Below are 25,984 nucleotides of genomic sequence, written 5' to 3' on the forward strand. Positions count from 1 at the left end.
CGCGATTCGGTTATCCTGTGGGTGTGTTTCTGTTAGGAGAAGGGTGCAACGTCGCAGGGGGACATATTTACTCATTTGTGAACATCTGTAAAACTGTCGCACTCAGGGTTGAGTTAATAGTAGAGGGAACTACATCTGAGTGCCACACTAAAGTAGGTAAAAATTTATCGGGTCGGGACGCCCCGAGGTAGAGAAGGGTGCAATGTTGCGGATATGGGATTTGCATCCATCCATATCCGCTTGTAAATATTCCCCTATTTCCTCAATACTTCCCAACTATCCCCAATCCCCCATTCCCTAGTCCCATTTTCTGTAAACAACACTCTGTAGACCCGACCTCCCCCTATTTCCCCCATTAAATGTCGTGCCCAGGTTCACCGCATCTCATGTAAGACAACTATAGGACATCTTGCTAGTTATTCTTAGTCTATGTCAGTTAAGGACTCGTTTCCATTAATTCTGACCCTTCGTTGCACCAGAATGTGATTGTATGGCACCGTTAGGAAGTTTAGGACCTCCCAATACCTCCCCGCAGCTCTTCCTCACAGTTCAACAACAACAACAACAACAACGACAACGAGCGCAGTGAGTGCGCGTCCTCACTCCGGCTTGGTTGGTAGGGGGTGTTGGGAGGGCACCAGGCCTTCCCAACGAGCCGCCATCGAACATGTGCTCGACGGGGTTACCAAATAGGGGCTCCCTGTCAGCTCCTCGTCAAGGGCGGAGCCCGGTAACCCCCGCACCCAATGGAAGCGGCGGACCGGCCCCAGTGGGGCGGAGCCAACCAGCCGAGGGTGTGTGACTCCCCGCTGAGCATGCGCAGGGAGAGGGAGGTGACGTCAGATGCGCGCTGAGCTTGAAGCAAGAAAGACGTTCCCTCCGAGCTCTGTGAGGCCTCCCCGCATCTTCTGGACCGTGCTTTATCCTGTCCCCGAGCCAAGGTGCACCTTGTGCTATCGACCTACCTGTCCCTTCCTGCCATCAATCCCTGTGTAAGTCAGCCTTGTTCCGTTTGTCTGTGGTCTGTCTGGGATAAGATAAGACGGTAATTAAGTGCCCATCTCTTCTGTGTCTTTACCTCACTGCCTTGTAATCTACCCCTTTTCTCCACCACTGTAATTATACCCTCCTCCGGAGGTCTTGAGAACTGTACCCCTGGCGTCGTTTCCTCTTTCCCAGTCGTCGTGTCCTTTCTATCATTGATTTGGCATAGCGGGATTTGGCCAACGTCTGGGGGAATCGGGTGAGTTGGGGAAGAATCGGGGGAACTGTTCGGTCGCGGTAATACCAACCGCTCGGTAAATAACATCTTTAACCGCGTCCGCAACAATATATATATATATATATATATATATATATATATATGTCTACCAATAGATTTTTCAAAAATTAAATTGGGATGATGATTCTGACAGTCATGGTTAAATACGAACAGCTGACACTGGGATTGTTAAACATTACTGAGCAATTTAAGGCCGACTGGCATGGTCTTCAAGCAGCCATCAATCATCTGGTCTGGTCTCCCATCTCTACCGCCTCTGACATCAACTCTTCCTGGGAATTCTTCCAAAGTAAACTGCTCTCTCTCATGCACAGATTTATCCCATCTCGTCTACAGTTGTCATACCCTTCCTCCCGTCCATGGTACACTGAAGCTTGTGGTGAGGCAGTTGCGATGAAACAACTTGCGTTCGCCTCATGGAAGGCTAATCCAACTGAAGGCAATCTCAGTTCCTTTCACAAAGCTTAGAAAAAATGTGTATCTACCATCAGGAGAGCCAGGAAACAATATATCTCTACTCTTAAGACCGAACTCTCAAACCTGTCTCCCTCCTCCAAATCCTGGTGGCATCTGGTCAAATCTGTTTCTGGTGTTTGTTACCCCTCAATCCCCTCCCTTACCTCAAACGGCAACACAGCTGACACCGCACGCGACAAAGCCAAATGCCTCAATTTTGTGTTTGCCTCAAAATCTTGTGTCCCGAACCCGTCTCTCTCTGTACACACCTACCCAGTCGAACCCAGCTGCTCCTGGACTCTGTGTCCTTCTCTCCTGACAAGGTGAAGTTTCTGTCAAACCTCGACTCTGATTCTGCAGCTGGACCAGACGGCATCAGCCCATGGGTCCTAAAATCCTGCTCTGCCACTCTATCTCACCCTCTCTCAATTATCTTCACCCTCTCTTTTGCTCAAGGTCATCTGCCATCTGCTTGGAAATCAGCCAACATTACCGCTTTACGCAAAAAAGATGCAAAAACAGATCATTGCATCTACAGACAAATAAGCCTGCTCCCAATAATCAGCAAGGTTTTGGAATTAATCATCGCTTCTGACATCAAATCCTTCCTCTTCTCCAATGGCTTGATCTCGGATCATCAATTTGGATTCAGGCCAGGTCATTATACTCTGGACATGCTGCTTCTGCTGTCTCAACAATGGATGGAGGTCCTCAATGCCAAACAGGAAATCAGAGCTGTCTTGCTTGTCGTATCACATGCCTTCGAAATGGTCTGCCACCCCACCCTGCTCACCAAACTCTCCTATTATGGTATCAATGGAAACCTCCACGCATGGCTTGTGGACTTCCTCACCGGTCGCAGTGAACGACTGGCCCTGAATGGAATTCTCTCATCTCCCCTTCCTGTTCAGGCTGGAGTTCCTCAAGGCAGTGTTCTGGACCCTGTGCTTTTTCTGGTCTTCATTGATGATCTTTCTGACTCTCTGGAAAATCCTCTCTATCTCTTTGCTGATGACTCCACTCTGTGCCACTCCACATCTCAACCCTCAGATAGGCAGGCAGCAGCCTCTTCACTCTCTGCAGACCTGGACAATATCACAAACTGTCAAACAAGTGGATCATGTCTTTCAATCCTGACATATCTCACACTCTCACTTTGTCTCTCCGAAAAGACAGTCTGGACAACCCTCCATCTAATTTCTGAACAATCTTGTTGAAGAAGTTCTGTCATTCAAGCTTTTGGGTCTCACTATCTGCCATGATCTTTCCTGGGAAAACCACATTTCCAAGCTGACCTCGTAAGCCAGTCGCCGATTGGGCATCCTCCGTCATGCGAAGTCCTTTCTGGGAAATTCTAAGCTCCTCACCATATACAAAGCTTTCATATGCAGTCAATTGAAGACTGTTCTCCCCTCTGGGCTGGTGTTCCTGACTCACACCTAGCTCGGCTTCCCGCTGTTGAAACCAAAGCTTTCAGAATCATTGGAATCTCCCGCGATGAAGCCGATTCTGAGGGCCTTTCTTTCTCTCTCCGCAGGCAGGTAGGTAGGTGGTCTTTCTGTATTCCAACGACTTCTCTCTGGCCTTGCTACCCCTGTTCTGTCCCCCAAATATTCCTGCAGGACGCACATGATCTGCCAGCAACCCTCTTCTGGTGAACTGCCAAAATCCAGACTCTCTGCTCACCTTCACCCTTTCATTCCTCTTTTCTCCTGCCTCTGGAACAAACTCACACACGCTCTTCAATCCCTCTCCTCCCTCCAGGTCTTTAAAACAGCTGTCCACCACCATCTCTTATCTTTCCCCATCCAAAACCTTGATATTTTCTACCCCCGTTAAAACACCCCAAATCCGCCTCTTTCAATCCCCAACTTCTTTTCTGAAATTCCTCGTAGTGTTCATTTGTTAACTCAACTGGACTACCGTCCAGTTGAGTTCATCACATACTGAACCCTCCGGCGTCCGGCGTTGTCATCTGTCGTCCGTTAACTTTTTGACGTCAACACTCCAGCGTCCACAAATATTAACCGATTCTGATCAAACTTTACGTGCAGCATCCTTACCCCAAGGTCCAGGTTGGTTTTACATTTCAGCCCGATCCGTTGTAAAATGGCGGACTTAGGCGACCATTTTGTTTTTGGTCATGAAAACGACGTTAACACTCTAGCGTCCACAAATATTAACAGATTTTGATCAAACTTAGAATGTTTAACCCTTACCACACAAGGTAGGTTGCTATTGCATTCCAACCCGATCCATCACAAAATGGCCGCCATATTGTTTTCAGCTCCGCAACGACGTTAAGACTTTAACGTCCACAAATATTTATGGATTTTGATCAAACTTGGTGTGTGAGACCCTTACCACACAAGGTAGGTAGCTATCGCATGTCAACCCGATCTGTCACAAAATTGCCACCATAGGCCGGCATATTTTTTTCAGCTCTGATGAAAAGCACAAGAATTTAGGACTTTAAAGTTGTCCAGTCAGTTCAGTTGAGTTCTGCTTCCCTGGAAGCTCTAGTTTTATACCATGTACCCCTCCCTCCTCCCCAGCCCTCCCCCTTCCACAGATCTACCGACGTCCTTTTTCTCTACTGTTGTTGTGCGTGTGCGCGTCCCTCTCCTTCCCCTCTTGTCTCCCACTCCCTTCATTGTATGTTTTATGTGTCTGTGCATGTTTTCATATTCAATGTGTTAGCTCTTTCACGAGCCTCGATTCTGTGTCCAAAAAAAGGCTCGATTGCGCGCAGTATGGTGCATGCTGTGTTCATTTCATAAAGCACATGGCAGGCACTTGAAGGAAGAGACAAGACGACGTTTAGAGAGATGTGTGAATAAAGAAACAAACAAGAAATGCATGGACACAATGCTATTTTATCACCATACCTTTCAAGAGGGAAGGTAATACTGCACAACTACGCTAAAACAGTACAAATGGTTGTTTAATACCCTGTATATACTCACAGACGATGGCGTGGTCAGTCATCAAGGAAGACCTAAAGGTCATATGTGAAACTGACTATTTGCGGTTAGGGTGCCGGCTTGGGATCCTAGGATCCTGGGTTCGAATCCTGGTCGATCGCTGAATTAACGCCAGGGGTGTTGACTCAGCCTGTCATCCTTCCGAGGTCGGCAAATTGAGTACCAGTTCACTGGTAATTCCCTGTGTGTCGCAAGAGGCGACTAACAGGGTTGGCGGCAGAAAGGGCATCCGGCCGTAAAACATTGCTTCAAAAAGGGGACCACGGTCCCGAAAAAGGCCAACCCCCACTCTGCGGGGGACCAAGGCAAATAGTCAGTTTCATTATGTTTTTTCGTTCAAAATTTTTGGAGATTAGCAAAACTATACATTTTTGGAATATTCAGAGCATGAGGAATCCCAAAAAAATAATGTTGGCATTTGGGTAGACACCTTTGCAAAAATGACACTCAGGACAGTGATGAAGATCTGTAAAAGCATATTCCTGAACAGTATAGACCTAGTAGATCCTGTGTATAGGACTTATAGTTCAATCTGATACTAACAAGGCTGCTTTCTTGCTTTATAAACCCATACCTATAGCTTCAAAGGACTTGCAATATCATGTATTATGTAATACAGTTATATCACAAATATAAAGACAATGGTTTTCAATTACCTTTGTTTGTTGCTTTTCCATAATCATGAGCACTATTTTGAGGCCTTTATTGGATTCCTTGACCCAGAAAACATAGGATTAGCATATTTAATTAAGTTTATAGGTTGACTAGAAGCCGAGATAGCGCAAAATATGTATTTTATGGCGCCCATTTTGAAAATCCAAAATGGCGGACATGCAGGTGTCTGTGCAAATGCCAACATTGATTTTCGGGTTCTCCATGCTCTGATGATTGCAAAAATGTACAGGTTTGCTAATCTCCCAAAATTTTGAACGAAATTATATTTGTTAACATAGTGAAATGACTAAAAGCCTAAGCGCAGCTATTGGAAAGGGTGCATTGACTGCAGAAGCTGCTGTTGCTGCAAAGGCAGCTGAGAAACGGTAGAGACGGTCAAGAAGGTTAGAGTGTTGCCCATCCTCATAAGTGAAAGGGACATTTTGATTGATATGTTCACAGAACCAAAGCCATCCATACAAATGTATTTATATCATGCTGCTTACAGGAAATGTATGATCGTACTTTCTTGTTATCGCCTTTACGACTGAGAGTTGCCTTTGTACTAGCGATGAAACAAATGACAGAATAAGCAAGTTTGTAGTCCATTTCGATTTATTATAAAACGTGAACAGTTGATAGGAAGTTTGCTGCAAAATAAACTCAGTATTAAACATGGATGTTTCAGATGTGCCCTCTGGAGGCATGCAACTAAGTACAGTACATTATTAAATCACAAAGCGATAGACTCTCAAGTGGACCAGCATTTTCATTGTGACCAAGACCTTCATTTTGTCTGCCAGGTACAAGGGGGATATTTGCAATTTGAGGTAACTGTGATATTGTATGCTGCAAGCCCAAACTCTACACTGCCAATACGAGGAAGCTCGTGGTGCCACACAAACATGGAACTAGCTCAGGTAAAGGTGTGGTTAAGGCGTGCAGGCGTAGGACGCAAAATGTAAGACATGTACTGGGAGGAAATTTGCATTGACAGAACAGATGTGGGGTGTTCAAAACGTTATGCGAATGGGACGCCCACGGTCGTCCAAGAAATGACAACTTTTTTTTATTCCTCAATATATATATATGGCACAATCTTATATAAAGAGGAAGAAAAATCTTTGCTTAATACCGATGTATATTTAGATATTGTAAAATAAAAAAATGGAATCGTCATTTCTTGGACTATTGTGTGCATCCCGTTCCGAAAGCCTTTTGAACGCCCTTAGTAATGAGAACGGTGTATTAACAAGTGTAACCCTAAACAGTCACGTGGATTCAGGATCACTAACCGGTGGAAAAGTAACTCAAAATACACCAAACTAACGGACAGAAAAAACAAAAACAAATCTGGCTCATCACAAACATACATGACACACAAACATCTCTCATCTTTCTTTTTCCATCGAGATCACCACTGGAAATGAAATGGAGTGGCTTCTTCAAACATCCATCTCACTTTGAAAAAAGGAACGCATTTACAACACTCTCGTCCACAGTCCACGGTTGATATAAACACATTCTCTATTGATAACAGACGAATGTTCAATCCATAAAGAAGGATGGAAGAAAAAGAAAGAAAAAAAGGCTAAACTTCTCGATGTCGCTACCTTGGCAGATGGCGAGAAAATGACAATGAATAGACACTGAACAATAAATAACATAGTGCTGCCATTTTGGCATGATGTGGGACAAGGGTGTCACCGTTTCATTTCCTGTGCACAATGGACAATTACAAAGTGACAGTGAGTGGTAACCGAATAATAAATAGGGCTGAAACAATTTGGCATGGTGTGAAGCACTTATGACTCTCTTTGGCTTCTCACAAACGTCATATCACACGCCTTGTCATCTTAGATATAGCCAGTAGATCGCACAATTTTGAAGCCGCTCCGTATGACGACGTGTACGCACGTTCACGAGACCATGGACAGATTGAAAATGAAAGTATAAAGAGCAGTAGTCCTCTCATGATTTTGCCAGTTTCCTTTTCGAAGACGGGTGCTTACAAAGTTTGCAAAAAACGTTCACGGCAACACAAGAGCGTTACCTTCACTAGAAATCTTTTTTTGATGCAATTTTTTCATGTTTTCTTCACTCAAATTCAGTTTTGGTCACATTCATCTCCAAAACAACGGAACCCACACATTGCACTGACGATCAGCCTGCGAGGCTGTTTGAAGACTGCCACCAAGCCTGGACACAGGGCCCAAGTGCAAAGAAGCCAGGGTTCGCTTAAAGGCACTACCCAATCAGACACGAGGAGCAAGACTGAAGATGTCCTACAGACGACCACCGGGAAAGGAGACAGCTTCATCTCAATTGCCTGCATTTCGAGTATCTCCACATCATTACACATGATAAACTCGCGATGCACCACAGAGGTTTCAACACAATTTGTCGTTTTTTTTTGCACTCCTTTCATTATGCCAACAACTAATGTCCCTCGGCGTTAGCGATAATGTAAAATTGGCCGTTCAAGCAAGCCATGTGACTGCGTAGAGTTCAGCTATGTTCCCGCTGTACATTTGCAAACACAATTACAGCAGCGAAAGCATCGACACAAAAACACAGACCAATAAAACTCGACCAAATATTACTTGCAAATACCCGTGGTAACAAGTGGATGCGGCAGGGGAAAAATTGATCACCTTTCCAAGCGAGTCAGGTGAGCAATGCTTAGTGCAAATAGAAAAAAAAAATCATTCAGCTCTTGCTGCCGTGCTGTATGGACATGCCCGGATCACCATTGTGAACTTACATCCACTGTACAAACAAAACTATACAAAACAAAACTCCCGAACATGGGTGGTCACGCCACGTTTCAGATCCCAAAAGAAGTCGCTTCCGGATTGGTGTGCTGAGCTTTTGTTCTGTTCGTTTGGGGGCACTGGCATGTCAGCATGTGCCTTGGTGCAACGGAGACTTGGAAATCAAGTACAAGTCGTCATGGCCTTGGAATACAGACCCTTCTGCGACTCTCGTCTCTCGCAAACACACTCAAATTCACTGCTGAAACTCGTTAAGAAATTCCAGTGCCGCATCGTAGCAGAATCGATATTGCTCCTGGAGGGGAAACAAAAATAATGTGCAAAATAATTAATGAAGTACTTACTACTATTTTTAAATATTGAGATAATAAGGAAAGTTTAAGTTTACTCCACCTTTTTGTCTGGCAACAAAGATTGGTTTGAACTTAAGCCAAAGTGAGGCCCGCACTGCTATCACTGGCAATGCCTTACATCTCTGTTGTAGATTCCATAGACAATGCAAGCAGGAAGGACATTTGTCAAGAAGCCTGATAAAAATTTTTTCCCAATAGGCACTCGTTTCATTGAAGGAGTTGCTTACTTGTGTAAACGGACCACTGACTGCAGAGTTCCATTAATCATAATAATCATAACAATTTTTGTTAATAATCATAACATTAATGTCCACAATTTTTTAAATATCGCATCATATTATTTTAATCCAAAAGCTTTTAGGAGACAATGAGAAATCCCCCACAATGCATCAGGTTCGTATCACAACACAATACGACATTTATTGCATTGTTCGTGCACCCACTTGAGAAAAGTGAAATAATTTCTCACAAAGTAAATAAACATAATTATTGCTTCAAAGGTTGCTGTCCTTTGCATTCAACATTGCCAATTCTACACAGGCCCAGCAGAGCATTTCAGGTGATTGAGGATAAGCATTCAAGGAAGTGCTGATGAAGGATTAAAGGATGCTGTGCACACTGTTAATAACGTGCATTACTCATGGGAACATTTACTTCTAAAGAGCAAAATAAACAGCAAGAAACCCAAATGAATGTGACATCTGAATGCTGACCAGCAGAATAGTGAATCATGTGGCTGTGGGGATTAAAATGGGAGGAAGGGTAGCGAAGGGGAATTCAGTGGCAATTGATGCTGTGTACTACAAGATGGGTGGTGGTATTGGAAGTAGTTTGAGGATGTCTTTGGTATTGGTGTGATGCGCAGGTTATTTTTACTTTCTATTTCCGACAATCCAATTAGGCTGGCAATGGCCTCTAAAGGCGGTTCAATTAGGCTGGCAGAATAGCCTTGAGGTATGTGCACTCGCCTCAGCTGTCTAGCCTGGGTTCCAATCTCGATCCCGCTACAAACTGTCACCCTGGTGTTTTGCATGCAAGACGAAGCATGTGCATCGTTCCTTGGATGGATATAAAAAATGGGCATCTCGTCAGCTAGCAATAGTTGGTGAACGTTAAAGATCCCAAGGTGTCTTTCGCGAAGAAGAGGCGACTCTTGCCCAAATGAGCAGGGACGGGCACTGCATCAGTGGCAACTCAAAGATGATGCAACCATCTGTCTGAATTCAGAATTTAATCCCAGTCCAATATGCATTTGTTAACAAAAATAACATTCCAATTGATGCTGTGTACTACATGGAACCACCTTTAGAGGACATTTCCCCCCGCAGAGCAGGGGTTGGCCTTTTTCGGGACCGTGGTCCCCTTTTTGAAGCAATGTTTTACGGCCAGATGCCCTTTCTGCCGCCAACCCTGTTAGTCGCCTCTTGCGACACACAGGGAATTACCAGTGAACTGGTACTCAATTTGCTGACCTCGGAAGGATGACAGGCTGAGTCAACCCCCCTGGCGTTAATTCAGCGATCAATCGGGATTCGAGCCCAGGATCCTAGGATCCCAAGCCGGCTCCCTAACCGCTAAGCCAACACCAGACGTCTGTGTACTATATGGCTAACATTTATATGCTTGCAGGAACATCAAATAAAAATAAAATATTAAATATCTTGCAAATACGTTTTCTCCGAACCAAAAAAATTGTTAACCAATGAACATTAGTATTTTAAGCTCAGATATATGATATTGTTATGGATCTTGTCTAAGGGGTAAATGGGGCATATGTTGGAATAGTTATTTTATAGAGCATGCGAGCACAAGTGTAATGTAATTACTGCAATTAAAGAGACAGTTAAGCAGTGTTTAAGAAGCTCTTGTCTTTCCTGCCAAAATGTCCGTTTCGAAACCCTAGGTCTCGCCTCTGGAACAAACTCCCTCACTCTCTTCAATCCCTTTCCTCCCTCCAGGTCTTTAAAACAGCTGTTCACCACCATTTCTTATCTTCCCCCATCCAAAACCTTGATCTTTTCTACCCCCGTTAAAACACCCCAAATCCACCTCTTTCAATCTCCAACTTCTTTCCTGAAATTGCTCGTAGTGTTCATTTGCTTTATTATGTACACCACTCCCCTCCCCACCCTCCCCAGCCTTCTCCCTTCCACAGATCTACCGATGTCCCTGTTCTCTACTGTTGCTGTGCTTCTATGCATTCCTCTCTCTCCTCCTCTTGTCTCCCGCTCCCTTTTTTGTATGTTTTATGTGCACGTTTATGTTTTTGTGTTTAATGTGTTAGCTTACACAAGCCTCGACTTTGAATACTTAAGAGCAGCGCAGCTTTGAGGTGCACGGCCTCTGGGTGACGACTACTTAAGATAATTTCTGAGATCTGACTGTTCTGGCATCCTGCAGCATGCAACATGCTATCTGGTGCTCCCACACATCCTGGGGTTCCCACACATGATCATTCTATTGTCTCTCTCTCACCCTAACTGGCTGGCACATGAAGCCTGCGGCAGAATGTATACAGGCCACTCGAGCCAAAGTAAGGACCCCTCATTATGTAAGGGGCCCAAAGTAAGGACCCCTCATCATGTGAGGGGCATTGCCATGTGGACAGGTTATATTCTCCCTCTGTCCATCTTGCCACCCAAAATGAATGAGTATGGTATTATTAATGAAGTTTCATCATGGTTCCGGGCGTGCAAAAGGGATTTAATTCAGCAAAAAATTGGCACCGCCTAGTTTACCGCACATGCTGTCAGGTTCTTCTTCTTCTCTCCAAACCCAGTTTATTGTAATAAATCTCCCTTGCTAATGAGAACCTGTGTGTGGTCATTGGCAGGGACTGCACAACACTTAACAAATTGGCAGAATAATCTGTTAAATTCAGGTTCAAACCTCAAAGTGCAAGTGAAAAGGGAGTCGCCTGTGACGGTTTCTCAGCCACTTCTCACAGGCTGATTCGTCATGGTCGTGTGACTGACACACGCAAAATAATGGGTGGACGCGGAAACCTCTCGTCTCTTCCCTGCCCAGTGGTGCATCCGTAGTAAAAGACCCGCGACCGTTACAATGTGATTTGTATTAAGATAAACAACAATGCTCAAACTCCAAGGGTACATATGAGTCCATATCTATATGATCATGGGAGCACATAGGAGAGATCATATGAGTCCATATCTATCAGCAAGAAATCAAGAAAATATGTTTCTAAAATACAGTCGTTGTCTAAATTTCCAAAGTGATGATAGATAAGGATATGATTACATGAAGGACATTCAAGGGTGTAGAAATACACACAGGAGGGAATTGCATTAAACTTGAGAGTATCTCTGTCAAGAAAAACTTTGGTCTCTACAGGAAACCTATTTATGGAAACCTATTTATGTACAGACCATTGGTAGACACAGTAACAGTTAAAAAAAAAACAAGCTGGCTAAGTACATGGAAACGATGCATCTCCTCAAGATGACAACAAAAGCACAAGTGTGCATATTATGCATGTATATTCAAGGCAAGGAAGTAAACCTGAAGCTAAACGTCAAATGGAGTGGAGAATGAAAGGAGATTGCATGCAGCATCAAGGCAGGTGTGAGGCGAGAGAGGGGAATTTAACAAATATTTTTTATATATATACAGTATGTATGTGTGTGTGTATATATATATGTATATATGTATATATATACACACACAGTGCTTTCAGAAAGTATTCACACCCCTTGAATGTTCCACATTTTGTTGTGTTACAGCCTGAATTTAAAATGGGTTTAATTTACATTTTCTGACACCGTTACACACAAAATACCCCATAATGCCAGAGTGAAAACATGTTTTTAGAATTATTTTTACATATTTATTAAAAATGAAATACAGAAATATCAAACTACATAAGTATTCAGCCCCCCCGAGTCAATACTTCATAGAAGCTCCTTTGGCAGTGATTACAGCTTTAAGTCTTCTTAGATATGTCTGTATCAGGTTTCCACATCTGGATTTGGGAGTCTCTCCCATTCTTCCTTGCAAATTTGCTCAAGATCTGTCAAGTTGGATGAGGAGCATCGGTGAACAGCAATCTTCAAGTTTTTCCACAGATTCTCAAAGGGATTCAAGTCTGGGCTTTGGCTGGGCCACTCAAAGACTTTCACGTTCTTGTTCTGAAGCCATTCCAGTGTTGCTTTGGCTGTATCCTTGGGGTAGTTGTCCTGTTGGAATGTAAATCTTTGCCACATTTAAGCTCCTTTGCACTCTGAAGCAGGTTCTCCTCAAGGATTTGCCTGTATTTGGATCTATTCATTGTTCCCTCTATCCTTACATGCCTCTCCAAGTCCCTGCCACTGAAAAGCATCCCCATAGCATGATGCTGCCACCGGTAGGAATGGTGTTAGATGGGTGATGAGCTGTGCTCAGTTTCTGCCAGACGTTGTGCTTTGCATTCAGGCCAGAGTTCAATTGTCATCTTATCAACCACAGAATGTTTTGCCTCATTCTCTCATGTTCCTTTTTGCAAACTCCATGTGTGCTGTCATGTGCCCTTTTCTCAGGAGTGGCTTCGTATGGCCACTCCCATAAAGCCTAGATTTGTGAAGTGCTGCAGAGACTGTTGTCCTTCCGGCAGATTCTCCCATCTCAGCCAAGGAACTCTGTAGTTGTGACAGAGTGGTCATTGGATTCTTGATCACCTCCCTGACCAAGGCCTGTCTATTATTTTTGCCCAATCAATGGAAAGTGCCAAGCCTTTTGAATTTTCCTTCCCCACTATCAGTCACGACCTCTCTTGGACCAACCATATATGAAAATTGGCCTGCAAGCACAACTTACTGCACATTGGGTACCTTCCATTGTGCCAAGTCCTTCCACTAAATATAAACTTTTCAAGGCAAACAAGACCTTTGCTTGCAGTTTGTTTGGAGTATTATTTCCTATGGGCTGGTGCCCCCACATCATACCTCACTCCTGGATGCTGTGGATTCCAAAGCTCTCCTTACAATGTGAATGGCATTCTCACAAATAATTATATGGACAGGGTTGATTACTCTCTATCATCACAGATGGCTTGGTGGCTTGTTTTCTACCACCTATTTGAATCTTGCTCCATATTCTTTCAAGCCATCTGCTCCTTCCTCCCTAACCCCTTCAGGATACATTTCTTCTTCCAGTAACTTTTCCCTCATTGACCTTTCAAAATCCAGGCTGACTCATCACCTTCACCTCTGTGTTCCTCTTTTATCCCGATGCCACCATCTCTCTTGCTCATTACTAAATTCCACCCTCCCTGGGCCTTTAAAACGGCAGTACCACACCACATTGTCATTTTTGTCCATCCTCGTGAAATTTTCTATACCAATGAACTCTCCCTTTTATTTGCAAGTTATGATCTTTCATTATTTCTCTTTTATTGTACCATCTGAAACCTCATACGCCTAGATTTTCTCAACAAAAAGGAAGGTGAAGAAGAAGAAAAGAAGATACGACCTGTTGTTGACAGATGAACACAATACACTAAACACCAACGAATACAACATTACGAGTTCTCAATCAATGGTAGGTGAAAATATAGGAATAAAAACAAAAAATAGAACAGCTTTAACATGAATATCGTTTGACTTACCAGTGTTTCTACCAGATTGGGTTTGTTGTTCCTCAGCGTCTTCATGGATGTGAACACATCCACCAGATTTTGCCCTTTGACCATGTCACACACGATGCTGATGGCGCAGTATGTCCCGCTCCGGCCACCACCATTTCTGCAATCAAAACAAACCAGTGAGCAATAGGATGAAGCATTTTGACATCAAGCACTCATTTTTCTGAAGGAATACTCTACTCTAGCTGCCTGGATATTTTCCTTCCTGCACTCTAAAGCTGTGGAAGCAGTGAAACTGCAAACATCCTGCCAAAAAAAATCAGGATATGCAAAGATTTAGCTACATTTGATGGAGCATTAAAATAAGACGTATTTTAAGCAGGTATCGCTGAAGAGAGATCAAGTTGTTAAACTGTTCCAAGACGATTTGTCACAGGAGTGTGTCCGGTGTAGCAAAAAGGAAGTGGTGATCGGTACAAATAATTAGTGCCAAAAATAAAAATCGAAGTTGAAGAAACTTCATGACTATTTTAAGCGCTTTCACATCAGGCTCTCATTTCACAATATTCAAGACAAGACCGCTTATACACTCCTCCTTATGTGTTGAACATGGAACCTGACATCATAATAAACGGAAAATACAGTCCCATTAAGAACCAGAAAGGCACTCTTCGACATTGCAACGTCAACTGCCTCCGCCCACATTATTACATCATTATAATAGTTGTACCAAGTTTGATTTAAATCCCGACAGCTGTTCTCAAATAACACCTTTTTACCTGACATGACCTCTACCTTTGATGCCAAAATATAATCAGTTCATCTTTACATCATACTATATGCTTATACCAAGTTTGATAAAAGTTCCATCACTGGTTCACAAGTTAGCTCCGTAACAGAATTTTTACCTAACCTCTGACCTTTGACCTATTAACCCCGTAATCGAATAAATTCCTTTTTTGCATCATTGTACATACTTGTACCAAGTTTGACTTAGATCCCTGCAACTGTTCTTAACTTATCGCAGTAATGAAAACCTATCACGGACGGATGGCTGGATGATCAGCCGGACAGACAATCCAAAACCATAATGCTTCTGGCAACTTCGTCCACAAAGGCATAAAAAACAGTAATCTCAGACATATGCCTATATTGAGGAGATTATTATGTTGAGGAAAAGATTTAAGTTATATCAGTGGTTTTAGTTGTAAAATGCTCAGCCTCATGAATTATGTGATTTATGTTTGAGTTTACTTCATAACAAAGAATGATCAAAACATCCTGCTTTATGCATTCGTAGCATGAAGACTTTACCCTTTACTCGCCTGACATTATTAAGTCAATCACCGAAGGTAGACAGAGGTTATGTTTTCACCCCTGTCTGTCTGTGAGCAGGATATCTCAAAAAGTTGTGGACGGGTTCGGACAAAATCAGGTGGACAGGTTGGTTGTGTGATAAGGACGAATCGATTAGATTTTGGTAAAGATCTGGATCCGTTACCGGTTAATATAATTTTTAAATGATTCTTCACCATTGAGAGATGGGATGAAAAACGATATATACCACGATATCTCAAAGTTGTGGATGAATTATGATAAAACTAGGTGGATGAGTTGGTTAGGTGACAATAACAAGCCGATTCGATTCTGGTTCAGATCTAGATCCGGCCTTTCATTGGGATACAACACAAACTGTTCAGCGTGGCGGAGGTATGCGCTCTACGGAGTGCCATTCTAGCTCAACATTGTTGCATAATCGGTGTGAAAAAAATACATCCTCAACTGTCTATTTTCATTCTTTACGCTTTGGAGACGCAACACAATAGAATAGTCGAGAAGAAGAGCAAAACATAATTACCCCCCTGCTTTAAAAAAAATAAATGTGGGGATATTATAATCGTCTCCGTCTGTCTGCCTGTCTGTCTGTCTGTCTGTCTGTCCATTACGCTACCTACTCATAAACAGTTGTTCAGAAATTCACCAAACTTGGTAGTTATTTTCACCATATGACATGAAGGTGCAAGCGCCATATCATTTTTGATACTGTCCCTGGGTGGGGTCAAAAGGTCAAATCCCCAAAAATTTAATTACAGGCATATTCTAAAACATGTTTAATGATACTTGTATATGCAATCAACATTGGGGGACACAAGAAATATGAAACGATTTTTTGGAGTTGACTTTCGGTCATGCCCCAGAGGATGTGGTGACCCTACGATGTGGACGTAGGGTCACCGGGGTAAAAACGAGAAAAATTGTGTTAAACTCAAAATTTGATATTGGGTCATTCTTGGTGGAACCTTTTGCAATCTTTCCACTTTGCTTAAACGGGAAGCATTGGGACATGTGATGGCGTTTGATCGACTTCGCTCTAGTTATTATTTAAATCTGACAGGATGCTGCTGCGGTGTGCTAAGATTAATGATATGAGCATTCTTGAATTGCAAGTGAATGTAAAGCTTCGATGAAGAGAGATTTTATTTTTTCATTAAGCTCAAAAGACCAAACAATATGATGAAGCGAAAGGTTACACCTAATTAACCCTGGATGCACAGTGAAATGTATCACTTGCCTCAAAATGGTACATACAGTATAATCTACAGATGAGGTAGACGTCTGCCAAAAAAGGGCACATCCACTCTTTTTGAACGAGTCAATGAGTTGGAGAATCAATTCAATTTCTCGCCTGTAACATCCACATGACTGCAGACGGGACAGCCAACTTAACATCCCTTACGGATGCGGCTGTGCTATATGATGCTGATGCAGAGAAAGAGAGAGAGAAGAGACAGAGACAAGAGGTTGAACATGACCTGGGGAAAGGGCTGGTTCATGGGGACCGATCGGCACATGACCATGACCATGACCATGACCACGCTGCCCTGACATATCCGGGCAGCAGGGAAGAATGGGGAAGATTTGGCCCCCGACTTGCATTGGGGGGGTAAAACCACTGTGAAGAGGCATCCCCAATAGTAGTTGTGATACTGGTTTGTGACAGATGTGGAATGCTTGAATATGTTACTTTTAGTTTAAAGGCACAAATACAAACATGGCATAGGTTTGTAGAAATTAGTTGAAAATAAAGTTGTGAGACAAAGAGGTCCATCTCAAGAGAGGCCCACCAGCAGCAAAACGTTATACATAAACATGAGAAGAATGTGTGAGGGAGGGTGTTGACAGGAAGAAAAATCAAGAAAAGGAACTGGAGAGGGGCAGGAAGGGGACTATGGGTGCAAGAAAGAAAGAAATCAAATGCCACTATTTTTGGGTTGTCAATGCAGTAAAACATGCAGATAGGAACACAGAAGATACTTACAGGCAGTGCACAAGTGTACGACCTTCACTGCTACCCAGCTCACTCTGCCAGAGACCCACACGACCCACGAGATGCAGGAATGAGGCAGGAGAGGCTGCTATGTTGTGATGGGAAGGCCACGCAAGGTACTGGAAATGCTGCACCTCACGATGGCCTTCCTGAGGCTGCGAGATGAGAAAATGAAGGAAGCAAAGGGCAAATTCGGAACATAATGCAAAACTGACTTTGTATTGCTCTTGCAGCTACTCTGTAGAGGATACTTGGGTTTTATGGAATAATAGCCGAACATAAGAAGTTACAAATGTTGTGCGTATTTATATTCCCACCCATATCACCACACCCTGTCATCATCGCCTCTTCTCAACTTACCATCATCCCATCCCATCCATCTTATCAATTTGCCATCACCTCTTATCAACATTCCAACTTGCTCGTTGTGGGGAAGTAGTTAGTCGAAGTGGTGTTTGCATGGATACTTCCTTCAGATTTTTGGGATTTTTATCTTCAAAAATAAAATAAACATGTGATGTACTTCTCAATATTTGGCACAAGCATGTTGATAATACAGCAGGAGATCAGTTGTCCTTAAATAGATCATCATGCCTATGTTGTGGTTGCTATGTGGCAGAGGCTTGATGGAGAGAATAGCCTTTAGTCTCAGTGGAGATCTCTTTGTACTAAAATATATTATTGTACGAAATCATGAAATAATTATTTAATATTCACATAATGCACCAATACAACGAGGAATCAGGAAACAAAAAAGGCAACCGTGATTGAATTTGTGCTTTGCGCGCGTCTGACAAGTTTCTGTGGCTGTCGAGTTTCTCACTTTTTGTGGTTAATAAATGGTTGCGGCTTATAAACCAGTGCGGCTTGTGTGTGTTTAAATTCCAGTTTTAAAAAAAAATTAGGGGATGCGGCTTATATAACGATGCGCTCAATAGTCCGAAATTTACGGTAATCTTTTCAATTTGAGTTGAACTTTTTGCCAAAATGAAAAGCAATCTCGACCAGAAGGTTATCGTCTCAATGCACAAGGCAAAATGCAAGTTTTTGTACTTGTGCACCGCAGCGAGGCAGGGTTGATTAAAATGAGAATAAAGATAGAATGCAATCACGAGCACAGTGGCATGTTCGAGCTTCAGGCAAAGAGTGATTTGCCTTCAATGGCTCCCCAAGTCTCAAACCTTCGCTTCTACAGCCACCATTCTGTCCTTCCTTCACTGTTGCATAAGATGCTTAATAAGTGCATTTTGTTTCTATAAGACAATCAAATTAGACAATAATCAGATCCAGAAATTCTCAGTTCAGCTTCCCTTTAAATCCAGTAAACTTCAAGAGTTTGTAGCATTTCTCATGTTGAGCTTGATTCAAGTCACAAATCAAAAAAAAAATTCTCAAATAAGGAGGCCATTCATAGTTCTACAGCAATATAAAACAAGTCAAAGATGTGATAAAAAAGTATAATAAGGAGTTTTGCCAAGTTTGATTTTGATTGAATGAAATCCAAATTAAGACTACTGCCCCAATGCTGTTGAAGGCAGACTGCCAGAGATCCACATAACCGGTGAGATGCAGGAGTGAGAGCACGCAGTGGGGAGTACGTTGGTTGATGAAGGTGATGATATTCAAAATAAAGACCAATTACTGCACTGTAGTCCCAGGAACGAAGCCAGACATACCAACAAACACACACATAAATCTATAATAATAAAAGGCAGTGTCCATCCGTCCGTCTGTCTCCTCCATAACTCCAAAACCATGAAACCTAGCCGCCCCAAACTTTGCATGCTTCCTGGACCGCCAACAGATTGCAATGATGAAAATTGGGTGTTTGGGTGTGTTATAACACCCTTTTTGATGATTAACGAGGTGCTCATAAGAAAAAATTAGAGCTTCCAGGGAGGCAGAACTGAACTGAACTGACTGGACAACTTTAAAGTAGGTTGGGTCTCACATGCCAAGTTTGATGAAAATTCGTCAATATATGTGGACACTAGATTGTTAACGTCGTTTCAGAGCTGAAAAAATATGCCGGCCTATGGCAGCCATTTTGTGACAGATCGGGTTGACATGCGATAGAAGCCTACCATGTATGGTAAGAGTCTCACACACCAAGTTTGATCAAAATCCATAAATATTTGTGGACGTTAAAGTCTTAACATCGTTTTGGAGCTGAAAACAATATGGCGGCCTATGGCGGCCATTTTGTGACGGATCGGGTTGGAATGCAATAGCAACCTACCTTGTGTGGTTAGGGTTAAACATTCTAAGTTTGAACAAAATCTGTTAATATTTGTGGACGCTAGAGTGTTAACGTCATTTTCATGACCAAAAACCAAATGGTCGCCTACGTCCGCCATTTTTCAACGGATCGGGCTGAAATCTAATACCAACCTGGTACTTGGGGTAAGGATGCTGCATGTCAAGTTTGATCAGAATCGGTTGATATTTGTGGACGCTGGAGTGTTAACGTCGAAAAGTTAATGGACGACAGACGACAGACGACGACAGACGCTGGAGGGTTTAGTATGTGACCGTCCAGTTGAGTTAAAAACCCGAAAAAGGCTTATAGCCCAGCAGATATGTGAAAAAATTGTGCTTTTGGTGATACAAGCATGAAATTTTGAACACTGATAGAGCATACTACTAGGAAGATTTTTGGATATAGGGGCATTCAAATCTTTTCCTAGGGACAAAATGGCGGCCATTTTAAAAATGGCCGTTTACGGATAATAAGATACACAGTACCGATGTCTATAAAACTAGATTTACTTATTGCTCAAGCACACCTATGATGTTTTTTTCACGTAAACAGGTTGTAAGATCATAATTAAATGTCAACAAACTCACATAACATTTATTTGGTCCTTATTCTTTACAAAAATAATTACTTTTTGAGCTATTTTGAGCAAACTCCAGAAACACAATGGAAATGAAGTGAAAATGCCACATTAACGCTGTGGAAGTGACTTTCACTATAAAACAGTCTACAAAACAGTCTTCCACATGTTTGTGTATATGTAACAGGTGTGTTATTCCTCCTGTATACTATCGTGTGCACTCCCCTGCACAGTGACACAGAGCTGAGCACTGGAGTGTGGCCTTAACACACTTGCACTGTTTCCTGCAACCCTTCTTGCATCCACATCTAATCAATTGTCGGCATGCCTCAGTTGCCTCTGTGAGGGTTGTCCAATATATCCCCCAGCCGTTATTACTCTGTTTCCAACCCCATTCACTTGGCGATGGGAGCTCAGGTGCGCAAATCATCATCTGGCCCCAACAAAAGCCGGCTTGGTAGGCAGCTCTCTTGATGTGTTGTCTGAGGGCTTCTTGCGTTGGTGGGATAGCCTCTATTGATCTACCAGTCTGGGTGAAGAGATGCTTGCGGGCATCGTTAACATGTTCCTGGCTGCTTGTTCGATCGTAGAGCAGAACAACAAAACGCTCCAGTGGATCCATGTTGTCATTTGCAGTTGAAATGGTTGGTGTGGCAGCCAGTGCGCAGAAAGCTGAGGTGACCTCATCATAGGCTTTCCATGTTTCCCATGCTGTTTTCTTCCCCCTTCCGCCGAAGCAGGACACGGTGTCACACCCAGTGAAGGCGTGGAAGAATGGCAACCCTCGGCACTTGTTTGGTCCCAGTGCCACAGCCATCTCGTGAGCTGCCAAGTGCCTGAAATTCTTCCCTGTGCCAAAAGCAACCCAGAGTTCATCGATGTCAAGATATCCAGTTGCTGCCACTGCAAGGATCAAAACATCTGTGTCCACTGTGCGGATTGACACCTTGGTATAGCCCTGTCTGACTGCATCTTGGACATGGAGTAGTATCCTTGTATCTGCCTCCTCGTGACTACACGGGGAAAGACCAGTAACATCTCGTGGCTGTGTACAAAAAACTTCTTTGTGGTTTGTGGTGACGATTTGCTTGTCAGTCTCAATGTTTGCTATCCTCGTTGCTAGAAAGTCAAACAACTCCACCTTGTTCTCGTCTATGCGAAGGAAGGCCTGCCAGTTTCGAGGGATGGAACTAGATGGCTCAACTCGTCTCCTGGTGCCTTTACCCCTCGTCTTCCTGGTGTCGGCTTTCAAACTGTCTGGGAAATATTCATCCCAGATAATATCAACCCTGCTCTTATTTTGTATCTGAGATGTGATGTATGGCAAGAATACTAGTGATGCATACTCAGAGAAGGTCTTCGCATTACGAGGTGCCAGCATGTTCACGATGGCTGCTCCATCCAGGATCATGACTTCAACAGGGGGGCTTACATCATCATTTTCCCGTGAGGTGATCAGATCTTCTAAGCACCCAACCAGATCAGACTTGGTTCCAAGCCGGATTTTGCCCATTTGTGACAATGCAGGGGGACAAGCTTGGTTTTCATGTGCAAAGAATTCATCAAGATCTCCATTCCGTGTCTGGGATGCAATAAACAGCTTGGAGAACAGAACGCAGTCATTCTTCAGAGATACCACCTTCAACTCTGTTCTTGACTTCTCTCTGACTGGGGGTCGGCTGAAGAGAGGGAGATTGTTTCTTTTTATTGGGTCAGTGATAGGCTTTGTCTGATGTACAAGCCTCTCGTTCACATATGTGTCATACTGTTCTTTTCCCAGCTTCTCGAGGGTGTTGGGTGTTGGTTTCCCAAAGGGTGTTGATGACTGCTGGGTCTGCCAGGTCTCTGCTGTCTAGCACCAAGAGATCTTTGCTGTCGTCACAGAATGGGTTCCCCATCTCTCCTATGACACGGGTGAGTGCTCTCACATCTCGAGCAAAGGCTACCTGCGTGTGCTTTGTCTGTTCATGGTGTTTTAGTTCAGTTTTCCTAATTCTTTTTTCTGTTGTGGCCTCGAACTTATAGATCAGTTTGGCCATCTCTGGACCAGACACCATCCATCGGCGCAAAGCTGCAGCATTCTCCGTAAGACCTACAGCCCCTCCATCACCTTTCACCAATGCATTCTTTTGCTCGTGTGCCTGGTCTAAGGCTATGGCAGAGAATGCACGTGTAGTCTTCTTCATGGTGAAGTTTCCTGCCAGAAACTGTGCGTATACAGTTGGATGCTTTGTTGCAAGTGTCACCATGTCGCGCAAGTGAACTGGGATCCACCTGGCATAGTTTGTATGTCCCAAGGCGAAGAACCATGGTACAAGCTTGGTCAGAGCATCAGTGTACAGTTGGAAGTTTCCTTCACGGACGGATCTCACATAGATCAGGACTGCCAGTTCTAGCTGCATAATTAGGAACCAGAACTGAAACTGTGGACTTGCATTGGCTTGTTCACCGCACCAGTCATCTAGTGGTATCGTATCCTGTCCCTCATCTAGTCCACTGGTGTACTGGCTGTAGGCTTCCTTCAGGAGAAGATAGAGAGTACTGGCTGTGACTTGGTGTGCTCGTCGTGTGCGTGTCACATGGGTCACTTTCAGGAAGGAATCAGCAGTACCACTTGTAGCAACCCCTGCAAGCATCAGAACGCCTGTCCACCCACTGCTATCCAGAAGGTCACCGAGGGTTTTCCATGCTGCCATCTCAATATGGAGTCCACCAAAGACCATGACGAAGTGATCTTCTCCGTGTGTTTCTGGCCATCTCCATTGGATCTGTTTGGCAAGTGTGTACAGTGGCTGATCAAGTGTGATTACAGGGATCTGACCTGGATTCAGAATATCGATTGCTTTCTTGATGACATCCATGGAGTGACGAATCATTGCCACAGATTTTGCCTGGTCATAGAAGAGAGGCAGCAATGAAGTTAAGGCCACACTACACTCTGGTTCTTCTGGAATAGACTGCTTGCTGGCATGGTATCCAGCCCATGATACTGTCTCGTCTCCCTTAAGTGGTGTGTCAGATAGCACTGTCTTCTCCATCTGCTCCAGCCACCTGTCAAAATGCAAGATAATGAACACAATTAAGAACAAACAAGTCCACACAAGTTAACAAGTCTTGGTTATTTAGGTACACATATAACTGTCCACAGTTCAAACACAATAATCAGTTACCTGTACTCAATCTGCATTGCTTCAGGGATGAGTTGGCAGTTGCTTTTGTTGGGACCCGCTAGCTTGGGTACAGGTGGGTCACATTTACCCAGAACAACAGGAGGTACGATGGTGTATGACTGTGGCAGGTGTGCATCTGTTGTTGATGTGTCATCTGGGTTTACCCGTTGAACTCCACGGCTATCGCTATTTGGGTGCTGGAAAAGTGAAATGCCAGTGCCATGGAAGGAGTCGTGGGCACTTGTTGAACTGGGGTTATGATCAATGTTATCCACTGCCCCAGTTGTGAAGAGGTCACTTTTTAGCTCAGGGGGGCAAACTGTACCCTCATTTTGGAAGAAACGGCAGATTCTGTTCCCCAAGTCCGTGGAGATGCTAAGCACCCTGTCATAGGAGATCGAGAGACCCAGGTTGAACATAGTATCAACCAGGTCTCTTTTTCGAGTCTTTGTGTGGATAAGGGTGCCCAGGTACACAGGCAGGGGAGTCTCCCGATTGTGACTGTGCCTCGTGGACGTGGTAGTACTGCTACTCTCTCTGCGGCATGAGTAACTGTTGAACATAAGGAGTTGTGAGATTGTGAGAGTAGGTGTTGATACCGACGAGTGGCTTGACTGCTCTTGGATGTTAGGACCATTCAAGATCATAGAAACTAGTGATACAAGCGAATTAGGTACCGAATGTTCTTGGCAGTGGGCTTCAAATGAACCACTAAATGTTGAGTTCATTTTCAACATGTCTCTACGAACTATATTTGCGGCTCTAGCAAGACAAACTCCATCACTGTCAGTGTCGTGATCACATGCCTTCTGAAGGGCTGAGCCAACATCCTGGTTGAAAGCAAGCAGAATATCTCGACCGGACATGTGCTCCTCTAGGTCTGGAAAATATGTCATGATTCGATCTTTGAGTTTGGTGGAGTGGACACGCCTGGTCAAGACTGTTCCAAGCTGTTCCAGCCTGGTGGTGTATAGTCTTGCTAGGTCTACCAGCTTGAACACTGGTGTCACAAGAGCATCTGTGCGGGCATCATCGATGTAGGACACTAGCTCTCCAAGTGCTATACCGTGATTGATATCATCTTGTTCATTCAGTGTTGTGCTTGTGGCCCTTGCTTTGTTATAAAGTGACACCAGACACTTCACGTGGTACTGTGCATCTTGTGCTATAAGGTCACCTGCACTCAGTTTAGCAAGAAGTGCCTGATCTCCTAGTTTCAGGGCAGCTGTCCTGACATGTTTATCGAGGTCGAAGGTGGAAGCTTTTCGCAGAGAATTAGTACCCGCTGGTTTGTCACAAAAGAAACACTTTTCAGGCTGTGGCTGTGTGTGGTCTACATGTACTCTGTGACGGGTGTACTTTCTTGAGACACTTGCGGTTTCTTCACTAGACGTTTCTCTTTTTTGTGCCCGATGCAGTTCAGTTTTGTTGTATTTCAGTCTGCATGAATCATGCCACTTAGCCTTGTGGCTCTGGAAGGTTGACTGGATACCTTCACCATCGTCCAGGCGGGACAGTTCTAGAGATTTTGGCAGGCAGCCCATCTGGCTGAAGGTGAGGAGATAATCTGCAAGAGTTTGGTATCCGGACCCTGTGGTTCGCTTGGAATCAGCTGGACAGGCAAGGGCCTCATCGGTGACCTCCTGACATAACACACACTTCTCCCAATCTGTCAGATAAGGCATGTTTGTTCCAGATGTACTAGGGCTTTGGGGGTCTAATAGCTTGAAATTTTTGTTGGCCATTGTCAATTAAGCATTATCCACCACCACCATCCAATCAATATACAAATTGGGAACCAAATCTAGGTAGCTACTACAGTCAATGAGCGAAGGTGCAGTGCAGTCGAGTTATCATCTGAAAAAGAAATACATACATTATTATCATAAATATAGTAATTCGCTTTCGTAACTTTTCACTAGCCTTGCATTGTTCCTTATAGTCACCTAGTCTATGATAGGAAAGTTCATAAAGCTACATCAAAGTTGTTCATATAAAGGTATTGAACCAAAATTACACCCAGGAGAAATCAGATAGTCATGCAAAGTTAAATAATTAAACCGCTAGACCAGTCCTGTCTATTGCAATGGTAAACCATTTGTTCTGCCCCTTATAGGCCACCGTAGATTCCAATTTTGAACCCAGTATGAAGGTATTGCATAGCATGTACATGACAATTTATAATATGCTCATTACATTGTGTTTCAATAGCAGCACAAATGACAAGTCTGAAATAATAGGTAAATATGTCCTTCTTAGCCGCCATTTTGTAAAATGGCCGCCATTTTGGGCCAAGGAGAAATCTGGAATGCCCCTACATCCAAATTTCACTGTAAGGGTATGCCCTAACTGTGTGCCAAGTTTCATGCTTGTATCATCAAAGGCACAATTCTACCACAATTCTTCACATATCTGCCGGACTATTACTAATGCGGCGGCCCGCCATCTGGTCAGCCCACTGCCACTTGCTGGGTTCTTAGGCCGCCATTTTGTTTCGGCCTACTCAAACGTGCCTTGCCTTGGAAAAACGATCGATTATCATTACATAATTGAAGCATAATTTTTTTTACC

At 43.5% G+C, this 25,984-nt stretch overlaps 1 protein-coding gene across 4 annotated transcripts in view; it reads right to left on the bottom strand.

The window, feature by feature from the left end:
• The window catches only part of LOC137415012 (receptor-type tyrosine-protein phosphatase kappa-like), a 566,119-nt gene that overhangs the window by 18,789 nt on the left and 521,346 nt on the right, over positions 1 to 25,984 (bottom strand). For 3 of the 4 annotated variants that reach the window (XM_078783391.1, XM_078783393.1, XM_078783390.1), the window contains 3 exons: positions 17,398 to 17,561; positions 14,103 to 14,238; positions 5,974 to 8,445 (listed from right to left, as the gene is read on the bottom strand). In XM_078783391.1, the coding sequence (XP_078639517.1) occupies positions 8,386 to 8,445; positions 14,103 to 14,238; positions 17,398 to 17,561 (360 nt within the window). In that variant the 3' untranslated portion in view covers positions 5,974 to 8,385. Of the gene's footprint in view, positions 1 to 5,973; positions 8,446 to 14,102; positions 14,239 to 17,397; positions 17,562 to 25,984 lie in introns of those variants that run through there. The other variant, XM_078783392.1, reaches the window with a different exon arrangement.

The sequence above is a fragment of the Myxine glutinosa genome, chromosome 8 (assembly GCF_964187855.1).
Source record: "Myxine glutinosa chromosome 8, kmMyxGlut1.1, whole genome shotgun sequence".
Taxonomy (NCBI): Eukaryota; Metazoa; Chordata; class Myxini; order Myxiniformes; family Myxinidae; genus Myxine; species Myxine glutinosa.